At 36.9% G+C, this 25,987-nt stretch overlaps 1 protein-coding gene across 7 annotated transcripts in view; it reads right to left on the bottom strand.

The window, feature by feature from the left end:
* GRIK2 (glutamate ionotropic receptor kainate type subunit 2) overlaps positions 1-25,987 on the bottom strand; it is a 588,905-nt gene that overhangs the window by 134,802 nt on the left and 428,116 nt on the right. For 6 of the 7 annotated variants that reach the window (XM_036890423.2, XM_036890420.2, XM_036890419.2 and 3 more), the window contains one exon: positions 1,293-1,516. In XM_036890423.2, the coding sequence (XP_036746318.1) occupies positions 1,293-1,516 (224 nt within the window). The remainder of the gene's footprint in view (positions 1-1,292; positions 1,517-25,987) is intronic. The other variant, XM_036890425.2, reaches the window with a different exon arrangement.

The raw sequence follows: 25,987 nt of genomic DNA, 5'->3' as shown, positions 1-25,987 counted from the left end.
ACTCATGTGTTAATATTAAATCAATTAGGTGGAAAATTATAAATCTGTATAACATTTATGTGTAAACATTTCAAAAATATCTGTGTATAGTTATCAAAAATGTAAGCATATCAAAAAATGTCATACTACTTCTGTAACTGATTTTATTCTATTTTCAATTGAATGAACTAAGCTTTTTTATTGCTAGGAAAAAAAATTACATGACTCCAGTTGAAAAAATAGTAAGTTCAGAAAAGACAAATATCCTTAGGGATAAATTGATCAGGAGAATCTATCTAATGTAATGAAAAAAATCCCCTCTTACTTAATATTTAATTTTGATGATAGAACAAAGAAAATTATAATTATATACTGCAAGTATTATTATCAACATGAAAAAGTATATGTAGTATTCTAATTCATCTTGGATTTAGAGCTATCTTTTTGATATTTAACACTATAAAAAGTCAAAAACTATAATGATTATGTGACTTTCAAAGTCTTTAGTGTAACAATAGAGTTCTGAGTCCTGAGAGATAGTTTTAATCTTCTTAATTAAGGCAAGAGTTAGCTAAATCAGATTGAAATGATCTACCTGTTAAAAATTTGATCTTAAGGGAAACATAAATGAAAAATGGTTATAAATTTCCACTGAGTGGAACTAGCAAAAGCACCAAGATTGGACTGTATCACAGATTTTAAAGGCCATTCTAAAAATAGAAAAGTCTGTATTTTTCAGTTAGGCATTTAAGTTTCTGATCTTATGATTGAAATATACCCCACATGACAATGAAATAAGGTAATTTTTGGTGATGATATATATATTCTGTGAAAAAAAGGACAAATTTTATGTAGAAAGTAATGATGGTCTTTTTATACTTAAAATGCTTATTCTTAATTAGTTTTGGTTTCATTTAAAAAAAAATCTTTAAAATGTTACCATTTTGGTTTGTCTTATGACTGTTCACAATTCACATGAGTGAAACATACTATTTTTGCTGTCTCGTTCAAAAGAAATCTTCAACATGAGGCAGTAACTTTCTCGTCAGAGTTACTTGGACAGCTCTCAGACTCCGATCAGGAAGAGCAAACTCAACTACACGTGCAGCTTACTAACACAACCAGCATGCTTCCTGGCCCCAAAAGGCAGCACGTATGTTTTACTAAGTTAAGTGACTCAAAAGTTCATTGTTCTTCAGCATCCCATGGGAAATAAAGAAAAAGAAAAGTAAAATCATTGTGACTTTTGACAATTATTAGTTAGAAAAAGGAGTTAACAATTGCCAAAGAAATCACAAAAGTGAGCATGTTACCTGGCTATGACAAAGAGCACACAACTGACACCCAAGTAGGCCAGCAGAATATACATCCAGATATCAGGGGAGAGAGGGTTCAGGAAGGAGAAGACGCCTGGGTTTGTACCATTGGGCTTGCGGTACAAAATACTTATTCCAAGGGTCATAAACGGCTTGGAAAAGTCGATGACTTTCTCTCGAACGTAGGTAATAGCCAGCGGAGCAACTGCAAGGTCAGCTTTCTGTGGAAAGAAACATAAAGAAAGGAAAAACGAAAATGGTCTAAGTCACAAGGAAGAAGTCAGCAACCAAAAGAAACAAAACACACTTTACACTTGAGAACTGTCTCAGCGATGATTGCATTAACCTTACGGCATTCGTCACTGAAGCGAAGCGTCTGACTTACTCTGCTACTCACTTCTATGTGCTTCTCGATTAGCAAACGAGCGTTTACTGCAAGTAGGTGTAGAAAGAAAAAAAACCGTACAGGATGAAAAAACGAGAAATAGTTCACATTCAGTACCTGACCCTTATGATGCTACTGGACCTTCTCATAATTACTTGAAATCTATACTTTAAAGACCCTATAATACAAATTATGATTTTCTAAATAACTTGGCCAAATTCTAAATAGTAATAATAGTAATAATAATGACATCAAATCACTTAGCTAATAATCAAGAAATACGTATTTTTTGGTTTTAAAACTATAGACTACAGTTAAAAGGTTTTAGTCATTAAGCAGTTAACATTGTGAAAATCATTTTTTAATGTGGTTGTGTTTATTGCCCCTGAGTTCTGTTTCTATTCCTCTAATTTGTTTTATATTATTTAATGAAAATCCTTACAGCCTTGCCTAAATTGCATCAGGAAATGAGTTTTCCAATTTTCAGAAAGTTGCTAATTTTCCACGGTAGCTTAGATATGTTAAATTACTAAAGCTTTTCAGTCAGTAAAACTGACAGATTACTAAGCATCTGTCAGGAATGAACTTAAGCTCTAATACAGTGAAAGAAATAATTATAGTTTTTAAAAATCATAAAGGTATCTGTTCCCACATATGATGGGAAGCTATATTTCCACATTCCTTTTATTTTCATAAACCCACTGAACTTTCAGAGAATATATAAGAAATGCTCATTGTAGAGAGCTACAGAGAAATGTTCAAAAGAGTTCCCAAATAAAATAAGTAAATTGTAATGAATGAGTAAATAAATCCTAAAAAATAATCAGAAAAAAGGTAGATAAATACTGTTGGTTAGATAATGATGTCATTAAGGTATCTCAGTTTTTTCTATGTGATACTAACAATGTGGTATTTTTAATACTTTAGTCACTCTCTTTAAATAATAAATAATTAAATATATAAATTTATATATACATTTGTATATGTATATTTGTATACATATGCATATATATTTATATGACAATATATGTATGACATGATATGAAGCCTAGAAATTGCTACAAAATTATACAGGTAGCAAGAAAGTTGGTGGAAATTGAGATTAAATGAGATTAGACAGAGGTGTTTATAATCCCTGAAACTTGGTTGGTGATGGATACATGAACCTTCTTTTTTAGCACAGGTTTGAAAAGTTCTATAATATAACATTTAAGAAGAGAAGAATCAATAAGAGAAAGACATCAAGCAAACTATTAATAGTGTTTGTTACTGGATAGTAGAATTAGGTTGTTTTTATATTTCTAAATTTTATAATTTTTGTATAATGAAAATATATTATTTTTACATTCCAATGAGGAAAAACAATATATGTCATTTAAATATATATATATATATATATAAACTTACAAACCTTCACTAATCAAATAAAACACAATTATAAGCAATAAAATAAATGCATAGTTTAACTTGCCCTAAACTTAATAACTTCAGTATAAATACAACTCTTTTTTGAACATATGAATTAACACATGAAATAAGTAAATACTGTGTTGCTTTGACTTTAATTTCTGAAAAGCAGCTGATCTACTTTATATTTTGGGAGTAAGGAAAAATAAGCTCCACTTTCATAAGTATTTTAACCTGAACAATTCAGATCGAATGTCTGATGTCAAATACTAAATAACGTGTTGGAGAAAATGCTACTAAATTTCAAGGACTACCAATTTTAATCTTTTTCATATGTTCATGTAATTTTTCCAGGGCTAAGAAGCTGCAAAAATCAGATTATCTTTCTGTAGATATGAAAAAAAGTTTGAACAAAGACTAAAGACTAAACTATAAAAATAGTAAATATCCATGATTTTAGAAGGTAATTATTATTCCTTCACTGATTTAAAAAGTTCACATAAATATACACTATAGTAACATAAAATAAGTTACTATTTTCTCAGCTGTGAAATAGTATGACAGGATCTATCAATCAGTATTTACTGGTAGACTAGGCAGAATGGGAATGCAAAGACATTTGAGCATGATCCCTCCCAGAACGTATATAAGATTCCTTGAAGCAAGAAAAACCCAGAGCAACTATTAAGAACTCAATGAATTGTGTAAGGAAAAGATCAATGGAGTAGTTAGGAAAAGATTCATGGAACACTTAAGGCTTAATATTAAACTGTATGTAGTTAATAGTAACTGCTACAACAATGTAACAGTTAATAAGCATAGATTCTGAATTCATTACTGAGCCCAACTTTCTAATCAGCAGCCAGACTTTGTTTCCATAGTTGGTGGCCCAAATGAGGGGTTTATTTAACCTGCCAATCTGTAGCTTTCCACAGGGCAGACCAACACCCAAACCACTGACGACAGCTAAGTCACAGCTCAGTGGTGAGAATGGCCTTGAGCTCTGCCCACCAATAAATTTGGGTTCTGCATAGTTATCCCTGGGCTGGATAGCCAAGGAGCTCTGCAGAGAGCAACACGTTTCAATTTGTCAGGGAAGCAAGCCCAGACATTCAGGAAGTCCACAAATATAGGGTCCTCTTGATCAGCAACGTTGATTTAAGCTGTGGGGTGAGGGACAAAGTTTCCCCCGGAAAAACTACCGCTTTAAAGCCAAGATGTTACTTCCGCCCGGTTGGCTGAGCTCCTAAATATACTGTTTCCATCTGGTAGGAGAAACTTTGGGATCTTTCCTACATTGTTAACTGTAAAGTCCAAGTTGACCTACCTCAAAATAGGACCATCAGGCCCTGGAGTCACAAGATTTCTGAGGGTCAGACACTCAGTTTCGAGAAGGGTCTAGCAACAAAGTAATAGCTGCTTTTTGAAAAGGGGTGTGCATGGTTACGATTAGCACACATGATGTAGCGGGTAGGGACATGGGAAAGGCAGTATGTACAGAGAAGACAAGTAATGACTCTACAGCATCTTACTACGCTGATGGACAGTGACTGTAATGGGGCATGTTGGGGGGACTTGATAATAGGGGGAGTCTAGTAACCATAATGTTGTTCAAGTAATTGTACATTAAAGATATCAAAAAAAAACGGGGTGTGTGTGCATAGTAGCCATGCCTACAAAGTGATTCATACAGAGCCTGAAGGAAAACGTCAGATACAGGACAGGCAAAATCATCAGTCACAGAGACTTGTAGTTCAAAGTGGTCATTAGGGTTATGGAAGTCCTAAACGTACTAAGACTCTTCTAACATGTAATTCCTTATGATGAGGGGAATCCCCTCTGGGCCTTATAGGACAACATAGATGAACGTTTTATACATACAGACGTAAAAGCAACAATGACAGTATATTGAATTGGCCCAAACGGCCCTTAACACAAGGTCTTGTTAGACTCATTTATCTGCTGGGAATCCCAACTAACACTGAATGGCAGAATCTGGATGCCATATGCCCCCCAACAGGACTGGGTAGGGGGTAACTTGGTTGCCTGTTTTCAACAAAGCCCTGTGAGTTCCTTACCTGACCAAAGTTCTCTGGCATACACGGACAGGTATTCATGGCCTTGGAAATAGGGAGATCTTGGTGTATCCTTACTAATTTTTGTCCTTAAAGTAACTGAACTTTACTGGAATTCCCCATTCTATTTGCTATCTTTACCTCTTCTGGAATAGAATTGGAATAGAAGTGTCAAGAGAGGTCAGAGAGAGTGAAAGCAACGAGCAGCTTTGCACCACAAACAAGATGCATTTCCTCTGTTCTGAGCAGAGCAGTGGTTGTTTGCGGTCACACAGAGCCCCAGTGATTTTGGCCAGTCTAGTGTTCTATATGGGGTAGTAAGGTGCTTAGTCTGAGGTGATCTCTTTCCTCTCTGAGACCCCTTAAATAAGCAGCCACAACCACACTGCCTTTCAGCTGGAGCTATGGGGCTTTCGGCACCATTTCCATGATGATACACCTCCTACCTACCCGATTCACCGTTTGAACAGTATACCTCAACACTACCTCCTGCTGTTCAGCCTCTAAACATTCATTAACAGAAGGATATTCAGAGTCCCTTAATCCGCCTTCTCATCCACCACTTAGGTGTGAGCGTTTAGTACCAGATGCCAGGGTTCCTTATCACATATTCAAACCCAGGTCATGGAGCCATTGGCTTGCTCTTCCAGGAGCCCAGGTCTGTCCATATCCCCTTCTCACTGCCAATGTGCACAAGTTCTTAGAGTCTGAATACCTAAAATCCTTTGTCCATTACATGCATTGGAAATTAACCTGTGATTTATCTTCTGGAGTAAATTTATTTGTTTGTTTGTCTGCTTAGTTACCTATCCTTTCCTTAGCAGAAAACATTTTTGATGTAATGGTACATCTTTACCAAAATTCCAGCAAATCCTCAGCTGTTATCTTTTTCAATGTTACTCCCTTCCACTGTCTTCTTCTGGAACACCCTAGATATATGATGGTGTTTCTCATCCTATCCTCCATGTCTCTTAGCAGTTTTCATAAATTGGCTTATCTTCTAATGTGTTTTTTTTTTCTCTGTTTACTTTTGTATTTTTTGCATTGTATTTTCTTGCGCTGTGTGCCGACTGAATTAATCAGTATTTGTTTTTGTGCTGTGTGCTGATTAATCATTATTGTTTTCCATTTAACTTACTCTTTGTACTTAGTATATCTCGTCTATTGAGTTTTAAAAAATGATACCTTTTAATGATACTTCAAAAATATTCATTTCATTTTTCATATTTTCATATTTCATTATTTTTACCACACAACTGATTTTTTTTGTACATATTTTACAGATTTTAAAAGATTTTGTCTTCAGTTTTTATTTTACATCTTTGTCAAATCATTCTATAAAATGTATTTCATAAGTTCAATTGAGTTTTTCACATAAGCTTTCATGTCTTGTTATTTTTCTCCATCTCATTTCCTCTCCTTCTGTCGTGTACCCTGACAGGTACTTTCCTGGTGGTTCTGCGACTCCTTTCACTCGGCGCCCCGCCCTAGTTTCCCAGTCCGTAGCTATGTCTTGTAAGGGTGACTCGAGGTTCACTACCCCCTGGTGATATTGTTGATGTTTTGAATCTAGTTTCAAAACAATTAGGTCACTTGAGAGAGTTCCTAATGACCTGGCTGAATCTGTGCCTTTCCACTTCCCTACGTCCACAGCTGTCAATCAAGCCAAAGCCTCGGGCACCGGTATTTCCATGCTGCTTTCACAAGCAGGGAGGCCACATGCGAGGCTGTGGTTTCAAGCAGCCAGCCTGCCTTCAGACTTGGATTCCACAGGGAGCACTTTGAGTCCATGGCCTGAATTCTAGAACAACATGCTTTGCGTTGAGATCAGAAGCCCTGACACCCACAGCTTTAATCAGGCTTCCTCTGCCTTTCTTCACATGGATTGTGTTATGGGTATTAGTCAAAGAGGAGTTTGTCAAAGCTTAATGTTGCTATACCACCTTGACAAGAAACAGGACAGTTATTCTTTTGGAATTTACTATAATATACTCTTTCTAGTAGCACTTAAAAATTAGTCAGAAGAGGTAAAGATAGCAAATAGAATGGGGAAGCAGTGACCTAAGAGAGGGACCTAGAAGAAAAAAAGAGAATGTGGGACCAGTGGAAAGAATACTCTCAGAACAGAATAAGTTGAACAAATAGCTTCTTTCAGATCAAATAAGATAAAGCCTGAAAAATACCCACTGGAATGAACAGCTTGGAGACAGTAATGAGTGCAATTTTTGATGACATGTTAATTCAAAAGTTACTGTGTATGATATGCAATGCAGATAGCTAGTGCAACCAATTGGGTAAAGAAGTTTACCTCAGAGGGAAAACTGACATTTTCAATGGCTGTTGAAAAGATTTTTTGGTTTTTTTTTAACTTCAGAAACCATGATCTTTTAAAAATACAAATGGATGTGAATCAAAGGCAAACAGCCTAGATGTCTAAAGCAAGGGAAGAAAGAGACATGGGTCTACACATCCCTGACTAGGGCATTGGAATGGAGAACATGAAAAGAATATCTTTAAGCAGTAGAAGGGTTAACTTCTCCATCAAACACAGAAGAGAGAAGAGGTGCTAAGGAAGCAGTGTTTGTGAATTTGATCATGGAGGGCTGACGTAGGACTCTCATCTAGTCTTGCCTACTTCTGGAAGAAGGATAGCAGGTTTTCTGCTGCCAGTTAAGAGGGACTGTTAGATAAGAAATAGAAACATCTGATAATAGCATTGCAGAATATAGGAGAGTTTAGTGACTAGAGTTTATAGCAATTGTGGGAGCTCTGGCCACTCATGTGTGGTCACTAACTACCCATTTACAGTGGTCCCATTCTTCACAGCTGGCTGATTTTTTTCCATCTGAGTTTATTCTTCTAAAGGTCAAGTTTTGAGGAGGTAAATGCTATAAAACAAGAGAGGAAAATTAAATTTGGAACTAGAAGAGACTGGTTATAACAATAAGCCACAGAACTCAATCTGGATACGGAGAAATGTGAGAAGAGGAAATCATCAATACGTAAAAACAAATAGATATTCAACACATGAATTTGATAGGGTCAAAAACGAGTGCAGCTGGGGTCAAATGAAATTCTAAGCAAGAAGGAAAAGGGTTGAATTTCTGACTTATTGATCTCAAAGTTAGTAACTCAGGGTCATGATAATAATCATGATGTAATTATAGGCATATATAAGTATTACGTGGCTGAGAGGCCCCTAGAAATGAATAACTCAAGAAGCTTAGAGTCCACATTGATGGACAGGTCTCTATAAGACACTGAATTTCTCAAGGATAGTGAAATCAGCCATTGTAAAATACAGCTATGACCAGTAACTGAAATCAGCAGTGGGTGAGTAATTATGATTAAGAAGTGAGTAGAGGATGGCGTAAAAAGGAAAGGAATGGCATATCCAGAGACAAAAGGTTCAAAGAAGCATGGCTTCTCTGGAGCTTGGAGAATTCATGGGCTGGGAGCAGCGGTGGGAGCAGGCATCAGGGAGACTGAGCGGTAGTCCAGTCTGTCTTTCTCTGAGCACTAGGTGGATGTGCCCTCCTTTTCTCCCCGAAGCTGAGCACAGCCATAGGATTTACTTTTTGTCAGTGTGATATAAGCAGCCTGGTGTGTTTTCATTTCTGGGAAGAAATATTTAAGAAACAATGTCCGGTTCCCCACGTTCCCTGTCTTTTCCCGATGTGATAATCAGCAGTGCTCCCAGAGCCGCGTGTCCATCAGCCCGGGCTCTTGAGTGGGAGAACATGGGGCAGAGACCTCAGCTGGCCTTTCATCTGCGTGTAGGAGGAGGAGAAATGTGTCTGCAGGTGCAAACAGAAAATATCTGAGCCCGGCCCACGCTGCCTAATGCAGGCAGCCCGGAGGATCCGACCCAGCCCCTTGAGGTGAGTGCGAAAGACCGAGACAGAGCAGCCGTCATTGACAGGCCTACAGAGAGAGTGATTACACGAGAGGCCAGACAGGATAGGGAATAATTAAGGAAGAGATTAGAAATAAAGAGAGATGAAGTGGGTGAGAATCAAAGGCTATAATAAAAGGCTTGTTAGAAAGGGACAGAGTGGTAACACAGCCCAGCACATTCTGGAGGTGAAAATACAGGGAGAATTAAACAGACCACAGTCTCACAGATTTTACAATGTTCAATAGTAATAAGTTTGTAGGTACATTTCATTTAGATTAAAATACCATCTTCATGTTTAAGGATACACTACTAGGGATACAAACTGCAATTTCTCATGACTTTCCACTGAATTCTCAAACACATGGATATTTTATGACTGGGATCAGCTGTCAACCCTCTACTCTTCCTTAGATCTGGTCTCATATATATTTTGGGCTATGTAGAAAAAGCTTGTCATTAGGATGGCCCCATCCCTAGAATGCAGACTTCTCCTTATTTGTTTATTCTATTGATAATTTCAGTTGGAAGAAGGTTGAGTAGAAGAGGCAGTAACGTGACTGAGTTTACGTTTCATTCATTTCAGCTATTTTGCTATTATTTCTATCGGCAAAAAAATACCGTCAGCTAACACTTATCAATGCTTATAATATACTTGGCATTATTTTAAGCACTTGATATGTCTAATGCCATTTAGTCTTTAGCGTGAAGTGTATGCTTTTGTCAGTGTCCTTGTCAATTTACACAAGTTGCCAAGATCACACTTCTGATAAGGAATGGAGGAGGATTTTGAAATCCGGTTGATTTCAAAGTTATTCTATTGGTTGTAATTTTGAAAGCTTTTTAATATATATGAGGGGGCTGATTCTTTTCCAACATAGAATGAAATATATTAAGGAACAATTAATTGGAAATAGATTTCAGTAAGGTTAGCAAATAAATCCATGGTCAAGTCTTCATTAAATTATGCCAGTTCATACTGACATTTAAATATGAGGCATTGTCCTTGACGACACACCGAACCTTAGTTCATTCAAATAATAACTGTTTTTTACTCAGTTTTATTCTCCTAAAACTCTCTTTAGTACATACATATGCATAAGTATACTGTTTGTATACATTCAAAGACATAATATGTGTACAGTATTGCATATGTATATATATGTGCACACTGTGAGCATATAAAATATATATAAACATGTATGTGTGCATGTACTTATAATATTGCACTGACTACTTAAAAAATTGTAAAGGTTAACTTTGTTTTATAAGTGTACCATAATTCATATAGAGGCAATATGAGAGCCCATCAGAACACTAGTATTACCTGTATACATATTACATATTCTGTTTTAATTCAGAAATTAAACCTCCCCTGTTATGACAAACCCTAACATCAATCATTTATATAAAGAGTTGTATGGAAATAAATCTATCTATGATAGCATATGCGGAGAAGTAACATCATTCACGTAGGGTCTTGGAATGACTTAAAAATACTGACTGGCAACAAGATTCATTATAATTCAAAAAACTTTACACAGCAACAGATTGATTTGAAAACAGAAGGACTCCAGTTGTTTTGTAACTATGGGTCCTCCTGGCAGTTATCCAGGCATTACAACTGCACAACCTTACCAATGGCATAGAAATGGACTGTTTTGACAAAGGGTCTCAGCAGGGTGAGGAGTGGTGCCCATTAATCCTCACTGTGCATTGATGAGCTCTTTTTGAATTTTGCCAAGGTTTAAACAGTGGTGACAGGACTGGCACTGGCAGAAAATATGGGTCTTGAAGAATGCTTCAAGGATGAGGTTCGTTTGCTTTTGTTTTTCTGGGAAACCACATTGTAATCATTTAGACTGGGTGTTGGTTCTAATTAGACTGGAGTCTTGAACAGGTTTGTGAAATACCAAAAAAGAATCTTTGTCACAACTGCCTTCTCCCCCCTAACAAAATGGATCTAGAGTTGCTTTTACATTAATCTTTAAAGCTTATATGTTTAAATCCCATGGTAAGAAACACTTCTGCAAACCTTTTAATGGTATTGTAAGTAAGGAAAATGAGTGGGTTGGATCATACGAAATTCTTGATATTTAATTTTAATCTACACAAATGAAAAGTCTTTTTTCCATTTAATATTGCTATTTACATAATTAAGTGATTTTTCAAACCATTTATTTTCTTATATTTTGAATTCTCAAATATTGACTTCAATTTTACATAGGGCTCAAATTACGTTTTTATTTGTAATGTTAATCCCAAGGTGAGATCATTATATTAGACTTTTAAACATTAGCCTTTTTGTGCAGGCAAATTGAACATAACAAAATATCTGTACATGTGTGTAAGTGCACACACACACACACACACACACACACACGCATATTCCTGCAGTTGATTCATCACAGTTACTACCCAACTTTGACCTTCGTCTCTTTGTTCACTGATGTGTAAACAGGCTTCTAATCGTTATGGATGAGGAATAAGAATGCTGAGAGGAACTGGTTCCTGTTATCCTCACCTGAAAATTAATATTCTGATTTAGTATCAGTTTTGTGCATTTAGTTAGATCCATAACTCCTGAATAACTGCATAATGAACACACTGCGGACTTGCAGGACTCGAGTCCTGACCCAGAATCTGTACTAAGAGATCCACTATGGAATCACAATCATGTGCGTAGCTCAAGACCAGTTTTGAACATGCTTAACTCAACCACCCCCAGTTCACAAAGCACGGCTCATAAACCAGCTTTTTGTCAGCATATCTTTAAAAGTACTTTCAAATCATTTAAATGCTAGCTGAAAACAGACATGAAAGTTACCTAGTCTGTGTAATGGTTTGTGTAGGAAAGCAGGTAAATTGAATGTGAGCAAGTCTGGAGCAAAGAAAAGATAATAGGAAATAAGCTGAAAATATAAGGCGACATACAGTGTGAGGTAGGCACACGGCTCTTCGGAGGTGGGGGGAAGTGGGGACGGGGTGAATCAGGCCAGAGGTGCCCATTTGAACCTTTTATAAAGGAGGTTAAGAGAGTAAAAGGGTGTGGTTACCATGCAAACGTTTGCAGCATTTCAAGCACAAACCATGGATAAGAAATTTGGGTAGATATGAATTTCACATCCCCAGATAATTGCCAACATAAAATATAAAATTATCATGAAAGTATCAAGACAAACTCCAGATTTTAAATGGAGTTTAGGTTCACAGTACTTCGGTTTCAAAGAGTGAAATATATGGAATGCATTCTAAAACTATTTCCATCCAAAACATTATATTAACGTGCTTAAAAGATAAACCCTCAGATGACCAGAATGATGTGTTTTCTTAAGGCACTGATGCTAAAATTGTTACTTTTATATTGATGACCCTTTGTTTACAGAACTCTGCTCAAAGGACAGGCTATCTGTTCATAGTGTCAGATGCAATCAAGTCTCATTTGACTTATACAGATAACACTGTGACAATTCTAACCTTTGTGAACTATTATTTTGGGGGATTTGAAGACAAAGCTACTTTGTTTTACCCTGAGTGTTTTCCATAACTCATGCTTCCCTATTATCTCATCATGTATTGTCTGATATACCTGAAAATATCTGTTTAAAAAATGACTTTGAAAATGACTTTCCAATTTATCTACATTTGGGATATTGTTTCAGAATGTCTTTATCTATTATTCCATAGCTATGCCCCATTTCTCCACTTTAACACTCTAGCTTCTAACAAGTTCAACACTGTAACTGATTTTATTTTTTTCAGAAGGAATCTGTGATGATATCATAGATACAATTTAGAGAAATCACAGGTGTAATATAGTTTATTATACTCCCATAAGTGGTGAGTGGGAGAGGCTGGTTGGATAATTTATATCCTTCCATCTATTCTAAGACATTTATTGACCATCTCTACCAGGTGTGAGGCCCTGTGCTAGGTGTTGAGAGATACCAATGACCTGAAATCATTCCTGCCTCGGTCGAGACAGTGGTGCCTGCACAGAGGGTAAAGGCATGTTCTAGAATATGATGGCTGGGGAAGTTCATCTGAGGCATATTCTTATTTAAAAGTAGTTTTGTAAGTGGATTTAGACAAATTAGCAGGGATAGAAATATAGGACTAATTTATTTAACAAATACTCACTAAATGTTTATTATGTATTAGGCACTGTGCTAAGTCCTGGAAATATAGTTTCTCCAAGAGCTTATATTGCAACTGAGAGAGAAGCCTAAAGATGTATGTACTGAGAACCAGTAATGAACATTTAAGAGAATGTTTTTTAATCTAAATATTGCTAAAAATTAATCTATGTTGAAAAAAGAGAGCTTAGTGTATTATAAGGTATCAAAAAATTAACCACTTATATGGAAAATAAATACAAGGACATACATGATAGTTTTACATTGTCTAGTTCTAAACTGGATATTATCGCATAAACAAGTAAATAAATTGATACTTGCAAAAAATCCCATCAACAATACTTCTGATCTTCCAATGACCCAAGTTAAATAATATTTAAAATCAACTTGATCAGAATATCACCATAATTAAATATGTAAAATAATAAACTCTGGTTCAGTGGCTGTATCTTTAGATATCCTAGAGGAGACAGAGAACCTTAAAATGAAATTAGTAATGATCAGGAAACTATGAAAGTTGAAGACACATGATTCTGGCACAGCACGACAGCAGTTAATGGTAGTGCGACTACATACTACGAAACAAATACATTCTCAATAAATGGTTCTTAATTAATAAAAATAAAGGTATCAAGAAGAGTTCTTATTTTTACTTCAGTTAATTCTTTCTTTAAAAAATGTCAGAGTTTATCTTAAATTGTTTTTAATGTATTTCAATGAACCTGGGCAAGTTGCAGTTCACTCTTTAAAGTTATGTGTGATGCTACAAAAAATGACTATCTTCAGGAAGACTGTGAGCTGAAATTCAATTAACTGCAACACTAACAATAGTGTATTGGAAAAGCATCTGCCATTTTATTATAATTAAATCTAAATGACTTTCTGGACCCTTTTCCTCCCAGACAGGATTTGATATATACCCTCAGGTTTTACAAAACATCTTGGGACTATCTCTGTTATTGCATTACCTGAAGTATACACAAATCTTTTAAGTGTCTATCTCACTTTGGATTCATATTTATCTTTATATCTTCAGTGCCTAAAATTGTGACAGGCAAAGAAATGCTGAATTAATAATACTGAATTATACTGCCACTTAGGGATATCACAAAGAATATCTTATTTTAGCAACTGTATTATTTCCATTACTCATACTTTGAAAAGCAAATCCACGTACTATCATGTGATAGGAAAATCCACTAACAAAGAAATTATATTTGTTTTATTAAGAAAATTCATGCTATGGCTCCTTTTCAAAATGTTTTAGTTTTTGTTTAGGACTTTGTTTTGTTTCTGCTTAGATTTGTTTTATATTCTAAAGTAAATATAACCTTAAAAAGAACCCCACATTTGTTTATCTCTGTTTGCAGTTAAATTTGTTCTGCTTTTCTAGAAATAATTGATGCAAATCAATGTTTATTATTTAATAACACACAGATGTTCCATATACCAGATATTCCAACCCACTGCTTCAACAGTGTTAGCGTAAATTCACTCTCTGCATCAAACATAAACTTTTCATTACTGAACTCAAGTAAATATACATTTTGGATCTGCTCATGTGGGCAATTTTTTCCCAGCATACCCTGCCATTAATTTATATTTCTACTTTCATTTTTACATAATACTTTGAGTTATTAAATTCCAGCTTCAAGCCTTCTCCATTCCAATCTGTTTTTCTTTGTTCACTTATGAAGATTTTGAAAAGATTTCTTTTTATAAAGAAGCCTTTCCTGACTATGTTAAGGAAAAATTTCAATGCCCTGCAGTGTAAGACTGAGTAGTTGTATACTTTTTTAAAGGGGCAAGATTATGGGTTAGATGTATAGGAGTACATGGGAGTTTCTCTGCATCTATGAGTCTCTGTGATACCAACTTAGCATTTTATGTCTTCTTAATCTTCAAATTATAATTTTGTGCTATTTTTTTACTGGTAATGTTTACATCCAAAGCATTTATTTTACTGATATTTTAAGTATCTTAAGTTTAGGGATCATATTTGAAGGACTTAGTTGTATCTATGGGGGATATTTATTCAGTAATTCATAATATGAATGCAAAGTGGTTTTTTTTAGCTCTGGTTTTTGCTATAAATTAAACTAAATAGTAAACTAGCCAAAGATTATTATTTAGCAATTTCTTTTAAAGACCTTAAGAATTTATCATCAAAGACATTTTAAGTGTATTTAATTCTAAATTTACAAAGTAATTCAGGATTTCTAAATATAATGTCAATATTACTGTGAAAATGCATAGGAGAAATTCTTTATTATATTAGTATTAAATTAAATATTTAACACATAACGTGACTAATTTGTTTTTTAAAAAAGCATAAATGTAATCATTATATTTAAGAGATATTGTTAATACTGTACCTAACAGTGTATTTCCCAAAAGAGACGTTCAATAAATGGTTGCTGATTATCAACTGTGGGATGATTTCCAATGACTCATTGGAAATCTATAATATAGTAAAAATCTAAATTATTCCTGCTTCTGGATTAACTTTCTCAATATCCTTGTCTCTGAACTGTTTGACAGTACATTTTCACTTGCAACAGCTTGCTGTTCAAATCTACTTTGAGAAAAAAGTTCAGTTAGAAAGAACTATACCAGCCCTTTTCTAAGGCTTGTGTAGTCACATACTATCCCCAATTCCTGGCCTCTGTAAGGACCACAGGCAGGCTGCCCCGAGATGTGCCGTTGTGACACGCAGATTATTTGAGCTGAAAACAGGCCCAAAAGACTCGGGAAGATATCTTTACCTTCCCCAGCCCCAAAACTGCATAAAAAGAATTTAGATGGAGAACCTGCTCCAGGCAGAGAGCCGTCACCTTAAACAACTGTGTTATAATGTGTGCTAGGTGTGGTAGACAGAAAGGACTCAGGGAGTCTGTCAACATTTCTGTCTGTGCCTCATTGTTTCTGTGTGGCCCATAAAGTATTTTGCTTACTAGACATCTGCTCTTTATATATTCCTGTGAATTACTTCCCTTTTCCTTTGAAGTCTCAGACCCCTACCCCCTTTACCTTGGCTCAGGATGACATATAGACCTCATTCTCTCTGACTGTCTTTGGAACCCATGTCTATGGCTTATCCATACTGAGGTAATTCAATTTTTTTTCTCCTGTTAATCTGTCTCATGTCAATTTGATTCTTAGACCTCAAAAGGGAGCAGAAATTTCTTCCTCACTAACAGCTCTAATGTGCGAGGTAACAGTCGTGGTATTGAGGCGGGGCCGGCACATGGAACAAGCATCGTGATTCATTTTTCCTGCCTATGATGAAAAAATGCCAAGATATAGACAGCACAGTAAGAGCAGCAGGGACTCCATCTTAAGGCTGAGATTCCGTTTTAAAAACCAGGGAGTTAGGAGGTTAGATTCCTAAACACTGTTTGGTAAGCAGTTAACAACCTACCATAATGCAGAGCGAACAGTCCTAAATGATATGTTCCTAGTGCCTGAGGATAACCACTATCTTGGAGAAGAATAGGATCAATAAATTCCTTGTGTTAAGTTTATCTTACAGAATATCTAGAGGACTGACTGGATGGTGACATAATATCTCTCACTGGAGAAAGGCATTCTGAGGCCACATATCAAGCCTACAATACCTCCCACCTCTGCCCCTGCCCTGCTCTTGAAAGCCTTAAAAGATAGAATGCTAAGCCCTTAAGTGCACCGCATCTCTGAGGTTGCCTGCACTCCCCTTTCTTCGAGTGCGTACTTTTTGCCTTAAGGACGTCTCACTACTCAACTTAATGCGTTTTGTCTCTGCGTTCTTTCAATTGTAAGTGCCTTTGTTATTTTGCTATTTCGTTCTATTTTTCAGACTTAAACACAGTCTCCGCTCTCTCTCTGTTCTACTAAAGACCAGCAGGGAAGGGCTACTGAGATCTCTGATTTGGGTTTGCAAATTTCCATCACCTGGGTGCCCAGGCCTGACTGCAACTGTACAATCATGCTCTTTAGTAGCTGCCTGAAAGTCTCCTTTCTTTGCATTTGCCTTTGGGAAGTTCTCAGAACATAATCTCGCTGCATCCAGTGCTCTGTGGCTCTGCCAAATCCTGGGGTGGTGGGGGCTTGGCTCCTACACCATGAAGATTCAAGCAGACACTGGGCACCCCATGACGCTGGCTTCAGGAGTTGGCAGGGGATCTGCCCCGTGCCCAGCAGGAGCTCAATGAGCTTCTGTTCTCCCTCTGTTCCTCCTCGCTCTCTGCTGCCTGCATAGCAGCTGCCATTCCCTGCTACTCTTCCCTTAATGAATTCCTTCCTTACCTCCGCATGTCTGACCTGGCTGGGACTTCTTTTTCATTCAGAGTCAAGAACTCTCCCCCATCAAGGCTGAGGTTTCATCTAGTGTGCAGGAAGAGATCTCCTCAGATGAGCTGCCTGACAACAGTATTTCTTATTAAAAGTAAAAAGTCACTTGTTTCCAAAGTTGTCTTTTTTTTACAGAGAAAGGAAAAGTATTATCAAATATGTTGTAACTCGGCATATCTGGGATCTATTTTTGTGAAAGTAGTGAAGGATTCAGACTTCTACTTAAGTTGAAGTCCAACCAGTGTGGACTTACGGAACAAATGTCAGGTGGGTGAAATAACTTGGAAGACAAAAACCTTAAGACTCTTAAATAACAGGAGAATATCTTCATGAGCTACAATTAAGGAAAAATTTCTCTAATAAGGCATAAAGCTATCATAAGCCATAAAGGAAAAATAAGTAAATTTGAGAAACAAAAACTTTAAAATTTTCACACCAACACACACACACACACACACACACACACACACACACACCTTAAAACTCAAGATCCTGATTGGGATAAATATTTTCATTAATAATATCAGAAAATATAACAAATTACTATGTATCAATAAGAAAAGTCAAAGGAAGTAAGTAGGACATTCAAAGAAGGAAATGTCTATAAATATGGGAGGAAAGAAAAGGAATATTTCAGGGAACTGCAAATGAAGGCAGAGATTCTATTTGTATGCAGATTGACAAATTTAAATAGTGAGCAAAATCTCAAGGAAGTGATTTGCAGACAAACTGTTTATGCTACTGATAGCAATGTGAAATGGTAAAACAATTAGAAAAATATTTCAATATACAATGAAATTGAAAATATATATGTACTCTGACCAACAATTCCTTTTTCAGAACGTCCCTTGCAGAATTATGTATGTGCCCCAGGAGACAAGACAGCAAGATGTGTATCTTCATGACAGCACTGATTTTCATAGCATAACACTGGAAATAAGTTCACACATCTCCCGGTAGAAGGATAGTTAAGTGTATATTCCTATTAGAGAATACCATTGAGCAATTTATACAAAATAGACCAGAAGAATACCAAACTTAAGATAGTGATTACATGTAGAGAGGAATGAGGGAACTGTAATGCTATCTTTTGCACTTGTTGGAAAATCACTAAATTGAAAAATTTTATGGTGAATAAGGGCCTTCAACAATATCTATAATGTGTTATGATCTTCACATTAAAAGAGGGAAACTTGAAGCAAAGGCAAAAAAACATGTTAAATGTGGCCACTTTTGGCCCAAGGGAAATTATAAATAAATTTGCATTTCCATTTTTAGCTGTTTTTCCTAAAATTAAAAAAGTAATAGTGATACTATAATTGCTACTCTTCAATTTTGTTTTAATGAAAATACTAGCTTCCACTAGCATGCAAAATGGAGACAAGATGCTACCCACATTCAAAGCTATGGCACAAGTGAATTCCCACTCAGTAAAAATATTTTTTGATTTAGTCTTTCCATTTTTGTGATAATACCTGGAGCCTTTTTAAGTTCTCTGAAAAACAAATATTTGATTTCCTCCCTAGGATATAATAAAAGAGCAATCGGGAGGTGAAGGCAAAGCATAGTGAGGTCCTCTAAGGCTCATTTATGAATCGTAAAAGGCTTGAGGGTATTAAATACCAAGCGAAATGCTGAGGCTGCAGGCTGGGAAGCTACTGCTGGGAAAGCACAGCATCAAGGGTCTTCTTAGAAATAATGTAAAATAAGAGTGAATTAGATCCCAACAGACTCTCCACTTGGCCAGCGTTGTTTTATAAACTGAAACAGAATTGCGTTCTTGCTATTTTTAAAAAAAATTCTGTCAGATGACCAAGTTTTCGTTTGTTTGCTTTTAAAGCTTCAACAGCGCTTTAAGTTTTAAAGAGAGGTTTTATTACAAAGAAAAAAAAAAAAAGCTTGTCTGGACCAAAAAATTCTCTTTCCAACCACAAACAGTTAATAATATTAACTCACAAGTCTCTTTAAGCACAAAGAAGTTGTAAAGTTATTTGGTGTCTCTTAAAGAGCTAAACTTTAAGTGTTACTTACAAGAATAATATTCTCATAGTATACACAATTCTAATGTGATAAAAGGGCTGGGAATATGGCTTTTAAAGTCTCTCATTTTTTAGTTGTAATTATTAAAACATTGCCCTTTGCTTTGATACCGTATCACACGCACAGCCATTGATTTTAAATATAATAATTAAGATTTAACAGTCATCTGGTAAACTCATTTATGGCATTTAATAGTGAAGATAAAACAAAATAAAAGAACCATTTGGTACCCTTTTGGATATATTAAGAGTAATAGTAGCGACAATAGTAACTACCTGTCCTCCGTGTTTCCTATTTGCAGGCATCACACTCAGATCTGTGCAAGGCATTCATGTCCTAAATTAGAGTCAGCTTCTCAAGTATGATTTGAAAATGTTTTAAATAGCCCAATTATAGAACTAAATTCCGCTTCTATAGTTGCAGAGCAGGGTAAGCAGCAGTTTTTTGACGATAGGCTAGGTTTTGTTTGTCTTGTTTTAGCCGGTGCTAAGTACCCATCTGTGGCAGGAGCTTGTCACACGGTAAGTCCTGAGAACAACAGCAGGATCCCCATTACCTTCCAACACCATTTAAATGGTCCTTCCTTCTGTCATTATCCTTCTCCTTTTCCCTGTCTCCCCATTTATCCCCCCCATCTCTGCCATCCCACTGATGAATCCAAATTAAAAGTGGCTATGGTACTGCCCCATTCTCAGGCACGTTTAATCCAGCCCATCATCCCATGAGGTATCGTTCTTCCTATTGTACGGATGATAAAACTGATCTTAAGACACAGTAAGTAACTTTCCCAATGCTACCCAACCCAGATAGATAGAGAGAGTGAGAGAGAGCGCCCCAATCCCCACATTTACACAGTTTGGAAGTCACTGTGGACGTAGGGACACAGTGTGCTCTCTCAGGCATCTCATCAGCATTATGACGGTAGGTGAGAGACGGCCCAGCAGGTGACTGGCTTAAGAGCATGCTGAAATTTGCCTCCAGCTGGGGCTTACTCTGTATGAGAGGTGAAAGGACACCGGACTTGAGGTAACAATGAGTGTCTGTGATTAAGCCCCAGAAGTAATCGTTCTATAGGTGTTCAAAACAGTGAGCTCTTGAGAGGGGTGGACAGGTCAGGAAAAGCCTTGTGAAGCAGGGTCCCCGGACAGAACCCTGGAGGTGGACTTTAAACAGATGACAAGGTAAGAGAGCAAAAGGACAGGGGAACCATTGGGTGTCGGGGGACAGTGAGAAATGAAGGTCAACATGAGAACTTGAAATTTTATACTGCAATCTTTTGGGACCTCTGCAGTGCTTTGAGTGGAAAAATCTTGAGAACAATGATGATTAAAGAAGAATGTGACTATAATACATAGGTGGATTCACAAAGACAAGGCAGGAAGTATACAATAAAGAAACGAGGTGGCAGGAGTTTGGAGTAGATTAGGAGGTGTAAGACTGGAAGGTAAGGATAGATCTGAGGTCTACCTTTTAACCTGCATATATATACAGATATTTGCATACTGCTTTAATAATTTAAAGATCGATGTTTATAACTGTAAATATTCCCAAAGTCTTCCACTGCCAAGGCAAACATCATGAGAGATTTCAAAGTAATTTAACAGCCTTTGTCTTTTATAAGCAGCCCTATAATAATATATACCACTAGTATTGTACAGCTTACGTGTTTTCCTTCATGCTGATGAATAACTCTAGCTGGTTTTATAAATAACATACAACAGTTGTCTCATGAGCCCTTAAATGAGTTATTAGCCAGAAGGAATACACAGTCCAAAGCTACAAGCAAAATTTATGCCCAGCTTAATACAAGGGTTGCATTAGCAAGTTTCTGTATATTCATCTTTACTATGTCAGGCTCAATAGCTAAACTTGGTGTTAAGAATGAAAAAAATCCATAAAATATTCCAAAATATCCAAAAAGTTATGATGCTTTAATTTCAAAAGGAAAATATGCCATTGTGTATTTCCTTACTTGGTCCTTCAACAAACAGTTTCACTGGGGCCCTTGGAAAGCAACATACAAATAAAAACATTTGGAAAATATGTAGCATATTTTCTAAGGACCAGGGTGCTTGAGTCCAGTTTTTGTTGTCGAACATTTGTGTCATTCTTTCTATAATATTGTTGAATGCTGAACAGGTGGTACAATTGTATTGTTTGTGTCTCCCAGTTACATTGAGTATATTTGAAGCAAATGAATAGTATCAAGTATAAAGCACAATACAGAGGACCACAGATGTCCTGGACTGATATGGCAAAATGGTGTCCTGATTTATATTTAATCAGTCTGATGACACAAAAAGGACCAACTTTTAAAGCTGCCCAACAAGCTTTAGAATGCCCACATCAGCAGTCTTAGAAATTCAAATGATGGTTAGCCTGATGGAAAGACCTTACAGCTGAGATATTACAAAGAGGTGGTCATCTGTATAAAGGGGAAACTGTCTAGATAGCTCCATTTCACCTTATTTCCTTAGAATTCCACCCACCAAAGTTAGGGTCCAACTGTCCCACAGAAATTCAGCAATAGGGTGTAGCAGGACATATACTATTAACATTTTTAATGTAACAAATAATGAGTTTCTGGGTAATTTAAATTTAAAAAATATATTTGAGAAGTGCTGGGTGAAGATTTTAAAAGACTTAAGCAAGGAAAATGAACCTCTTCACTTTCAGTCTTTGATAGTCTTTGATAGAATTCAAATTTGACACAGTAATAAGCCACAGAATAAGTATAAGGAGGTCCAAAAAAATGTTGTGATTGCTCCTATAATGATTACTTTGATTTTTAAAAAAATGTCAAATAGTAATTTTTAAAAATTAGGTGTCTCTGTTTTGCTTGTATCCCAAACATCATTTTCTCCCAACTAATCTTGTCTATTGCTAATCTAACAGTGAATGTGAATTAATTCTTCCCTATGTTTAATTAATTTGAATATAAAACCAACATTCATAAGACATAGATCATTTCTGCAGGGAGGCAATGAGATATTCAAACACAAAGATCCCAATTAATAAGCTTTACTATTAAACTGAATGTTGATATTATTGACTATGATTTAATTCAAAATTAATATCCATAGCAATAACAACCCCTACATTTTTCTTATTTAATAGGGTCTAAATGTTTTACATTTTAGCCCTCAAAAAGAATGCTCATAAACAGTACAATAGAAAGAATAACTAAGAAGACATACAGTTTGGACTTACTAGATATATCTCTTATTATATATCAGGTACTTCATTAGGAAATTTATATATATCTTCCTAAATTATTAATATGATATTATTATTTCTATTTTAATTTTGAGAAAATTAAGGCTCAAAGAGTTTAAGGCAATGTGCCCAACACATAAAACTATGTAGTAGAAGGATTAGGATTTGAACCCACATCTGCCTTACCAAGCACTTGCTAGTACACGAGGCTGTGCAGCCTGCTGTGGAGATAAAGGGGGGAGGAGGGTGATTTCACGGGGAAGTCCTGTCATTTTTCAAGGACTGATTGCCTCAGAGAGCCACTTCCTCTTAGTAGCTTTCTGAGCTCTTATCTTCGTATTGCACTACCGAGAATCATCCCTGGTTAGGTCATAAAGAATTTAAAAGTCATACTAAAGCCTGTACACTGAAGTTCCTCTCAGAAAGGAGGATGGAGAAGAAGGTGGTAAAACTAGCTTTTCCTAAAATAACAAAGATTTGCAACTAAGGGTAAAAATAAATTAAACATTAGAGGCTCAGTTTTCTTGTTGAAGGGAAGAGATCTCCTGTTGTCTTAGAACGTTTAAGTTAGAAAACCTATAATTGAAAGCCCTTTCTCTTTCTGTTTGAAATGTATATAAACTTTAAAAAAGCTAATTAAGCCTCTTGCCAGCCTTATCACCCAGGAATGCCACGTTTCTACAAGGATCTGGGAAGTATCTCTGAAGTACAATTGCCAAGGAAGATAGCACCCTATTTCCAAATTTCTGTGGGACAATGGGAGCCCAACTATGGTGGATGGGAGCCTAACAACTACCTTTGTCATAAAGACAGGAGAAATATATTTTTCTATTGGATAAACCAATTAATTAAAACAGATGGTCACTCCAATTACCAAATGAATTTAGGATCAACTTCGGTGCTTTCAAATCTTACTTGAGACTAGTCACTGTTTATCTTGAGAACATGTATGTAATGAGTTGTACCTGCATGGCTATATAAAGGATGAGACTTCTTTCTGTCTTTGCAGTATCTAAGTGAATTGCCTATAGTGTGAAGCACATTCTAGTTTAATATTTATTCAATAATAACATTATTTTCTTTTTCATCTCCTTTATGTAAAGAGTGTGTTGGGAAGAGGTTTTGTTTTTAATTATATTTCCCCATCAAAACACTTGCACAAATACACCCTTGTGATAGTTATCTCCCTTTCTTAATAAAACCTAGAAAACCTAGGATGTGGACTGGCACATATGGGTCCTGGTATGTCCTGGTATAAAATAAATATTACTTGTCGCTGCACCCAAGGCCCTCTGAAACCAAGTAGCATAATTCGGTGGGCTGATCTCTCTCTCAGTTCTAGGTGTGGACACATGACCTCGCTGCTCCAACTAGCAGCCCCCAAGCCCCATCCAGATGAGCATGTGGTCTAAGCTGATCCAATCGACACCCATCCCACCGCACCCCAGCCACCCACCATGGATTTTGCTGAAATTTTGGTCAAAGGAGCCCTCTGTCTCTGCAAAAACGGAACTCTAAGAACCAGTTAAGAATAGAGCAGAGTTTCTCAGCTTCAGCCTGGCTGATATTTGGGCCAAATAATTCTTTGTTGTGAGGGAAAATCTTGTGCATTGTTTTTGGGCTGAGCACCTCTAGCTTCTGCAGTAACCTCATCTCCTGCACCCAGTAAGTCATGACAGTAACAAAACATCTTTCAGTATTGCCAACGTCTCTAGGAGGAAAACCTGCCGCCAGGTGAGAACCACTGGCCTAGAGCTCCCACGGGCTGCCTTTGTCACCATATGGAAAGAAAGTGCTTAAGAATAAGACCTATAGAGAGGAGAAGAGAGCCAGCGGATAACAAGGCAGTAAAGGGAGGCCAGGCATTACCAGCATACTCAGGCCTTGAATCCAGCTGCACTTGAAATGAGAAGCACACATGTTTCACCATGTGAGGCTTTTAAAAAAATACATTTGTAGAAGCTAGTTTTAGCCATGTTTCTGACATTTGCATCTTAAATAGGCTTGATTGACAACTACCATACAACCTACATGGAAGTAAGTAGGACAGATATTCAGCTGGTAAGTAAAATAAAGTGTGACAGGTGCTATGTAAGAAGAGTAGCGTGGACACTGGCAGCAGGAGGAACTCCTGGGGTGGGGTGTGGAAGCCGCACTGAGGAAGCGCTTCCGAGGCTAAGCGGAAGTGATTCAGATGAGGTGAACTGCATGGAGTCTGGGGAGAATGCTGCGGACGCAGGACCAGCCTGCAAGCACGGGAGAACAAGACCGAACAAAGCCCGCGCAGACAGAGCTGGGGACAGCAGGAGAGGTGACAGGACAGACAGGTGAGTCAGCGGAGGCCTCATGAGAAAACAGCTGGCGCGCTCAGCTGGAGGTAACTGAGCAGGGTTTTTCTACAAAGGGACTAATTATACAACTCTGGGTGGAGGGTTGATTCTTGAACGAACATCAGAATCACCGTGAAGCTCTGTTAAAATAGAGGTTTTGGGGCTCCACCCTAGAGCTTCAGATCCAGCAGGTCCAGGGTAAGGCCTGAAAAATCTGCAATCCTAACAAGCTTGAAAGTGGTTCTGATTCTGCAAATCTGTAGAACACGCTCTGAGAACCACCGATACAGGGAAATTTTAAGGATGGTGCAGGAAACCAGTAGTGGATGAGTTGTAACCACCCCAGATCCAAAGAAACAAGCTATGTGGGTATAAATTGGAACTGCGAACAAGAGAGAGATTTGTGCAGAGCAGATATCATACCAAGAAACTGTGACATTCAGTGTAGGGACCAGCCAGCTCCAGGCAACATCTCAGGAAGTGAGGAGGGAAATAAATACCCGGATCTCACTCTCCTCCTTCCCTTGCATCTCTGGCTGGGGCGCCCTGTTGATCTACTCCATAAGGAAGAACTTCCCAACACAGCGGGCAGGGTGGAGACGGCTAGGAAGGTCAGAACGAAGATTTGCATTAGATAGGAAGAAGATAAGCATTAACCAAAATGTGGAAGGGTTTATAAGTTTATTATATAGTTGATCCTATATCCTTAGGACAATGCAAATTACTGAAAGATTTAACACAAGAGAAGGGCATGACCAGATTTTTCTTTCTGAAACAAGACTCGAAAGATAAGTACAGAATAAAGTTAAGGAGGGCAAGATTCTCATATTAGGATATTATTCCAGGTGACAGTGGAGATGGAGAAAGTGGGCAGCTTCC

The sequence above is a fragment of the Manis pentadactyla genome, chromosome 12 (genome assembly GCF_030020395.1).
Source record: "Manis pentadactyla isolate mManPen7 chromosome 12, mManPen7.hap1, whole genome shotgun sequence".
NCBI classification, from domain to species: Eukaryota; Metazoa; Chordata; class Mammalia; order Pholidota; family Manidae; genus Manis; species Manis pentadactyla.
Note: the sequence above shows the minus strand (reverse complement) of the source record. Positions and strands in the feature narration are given on the sequence as shown.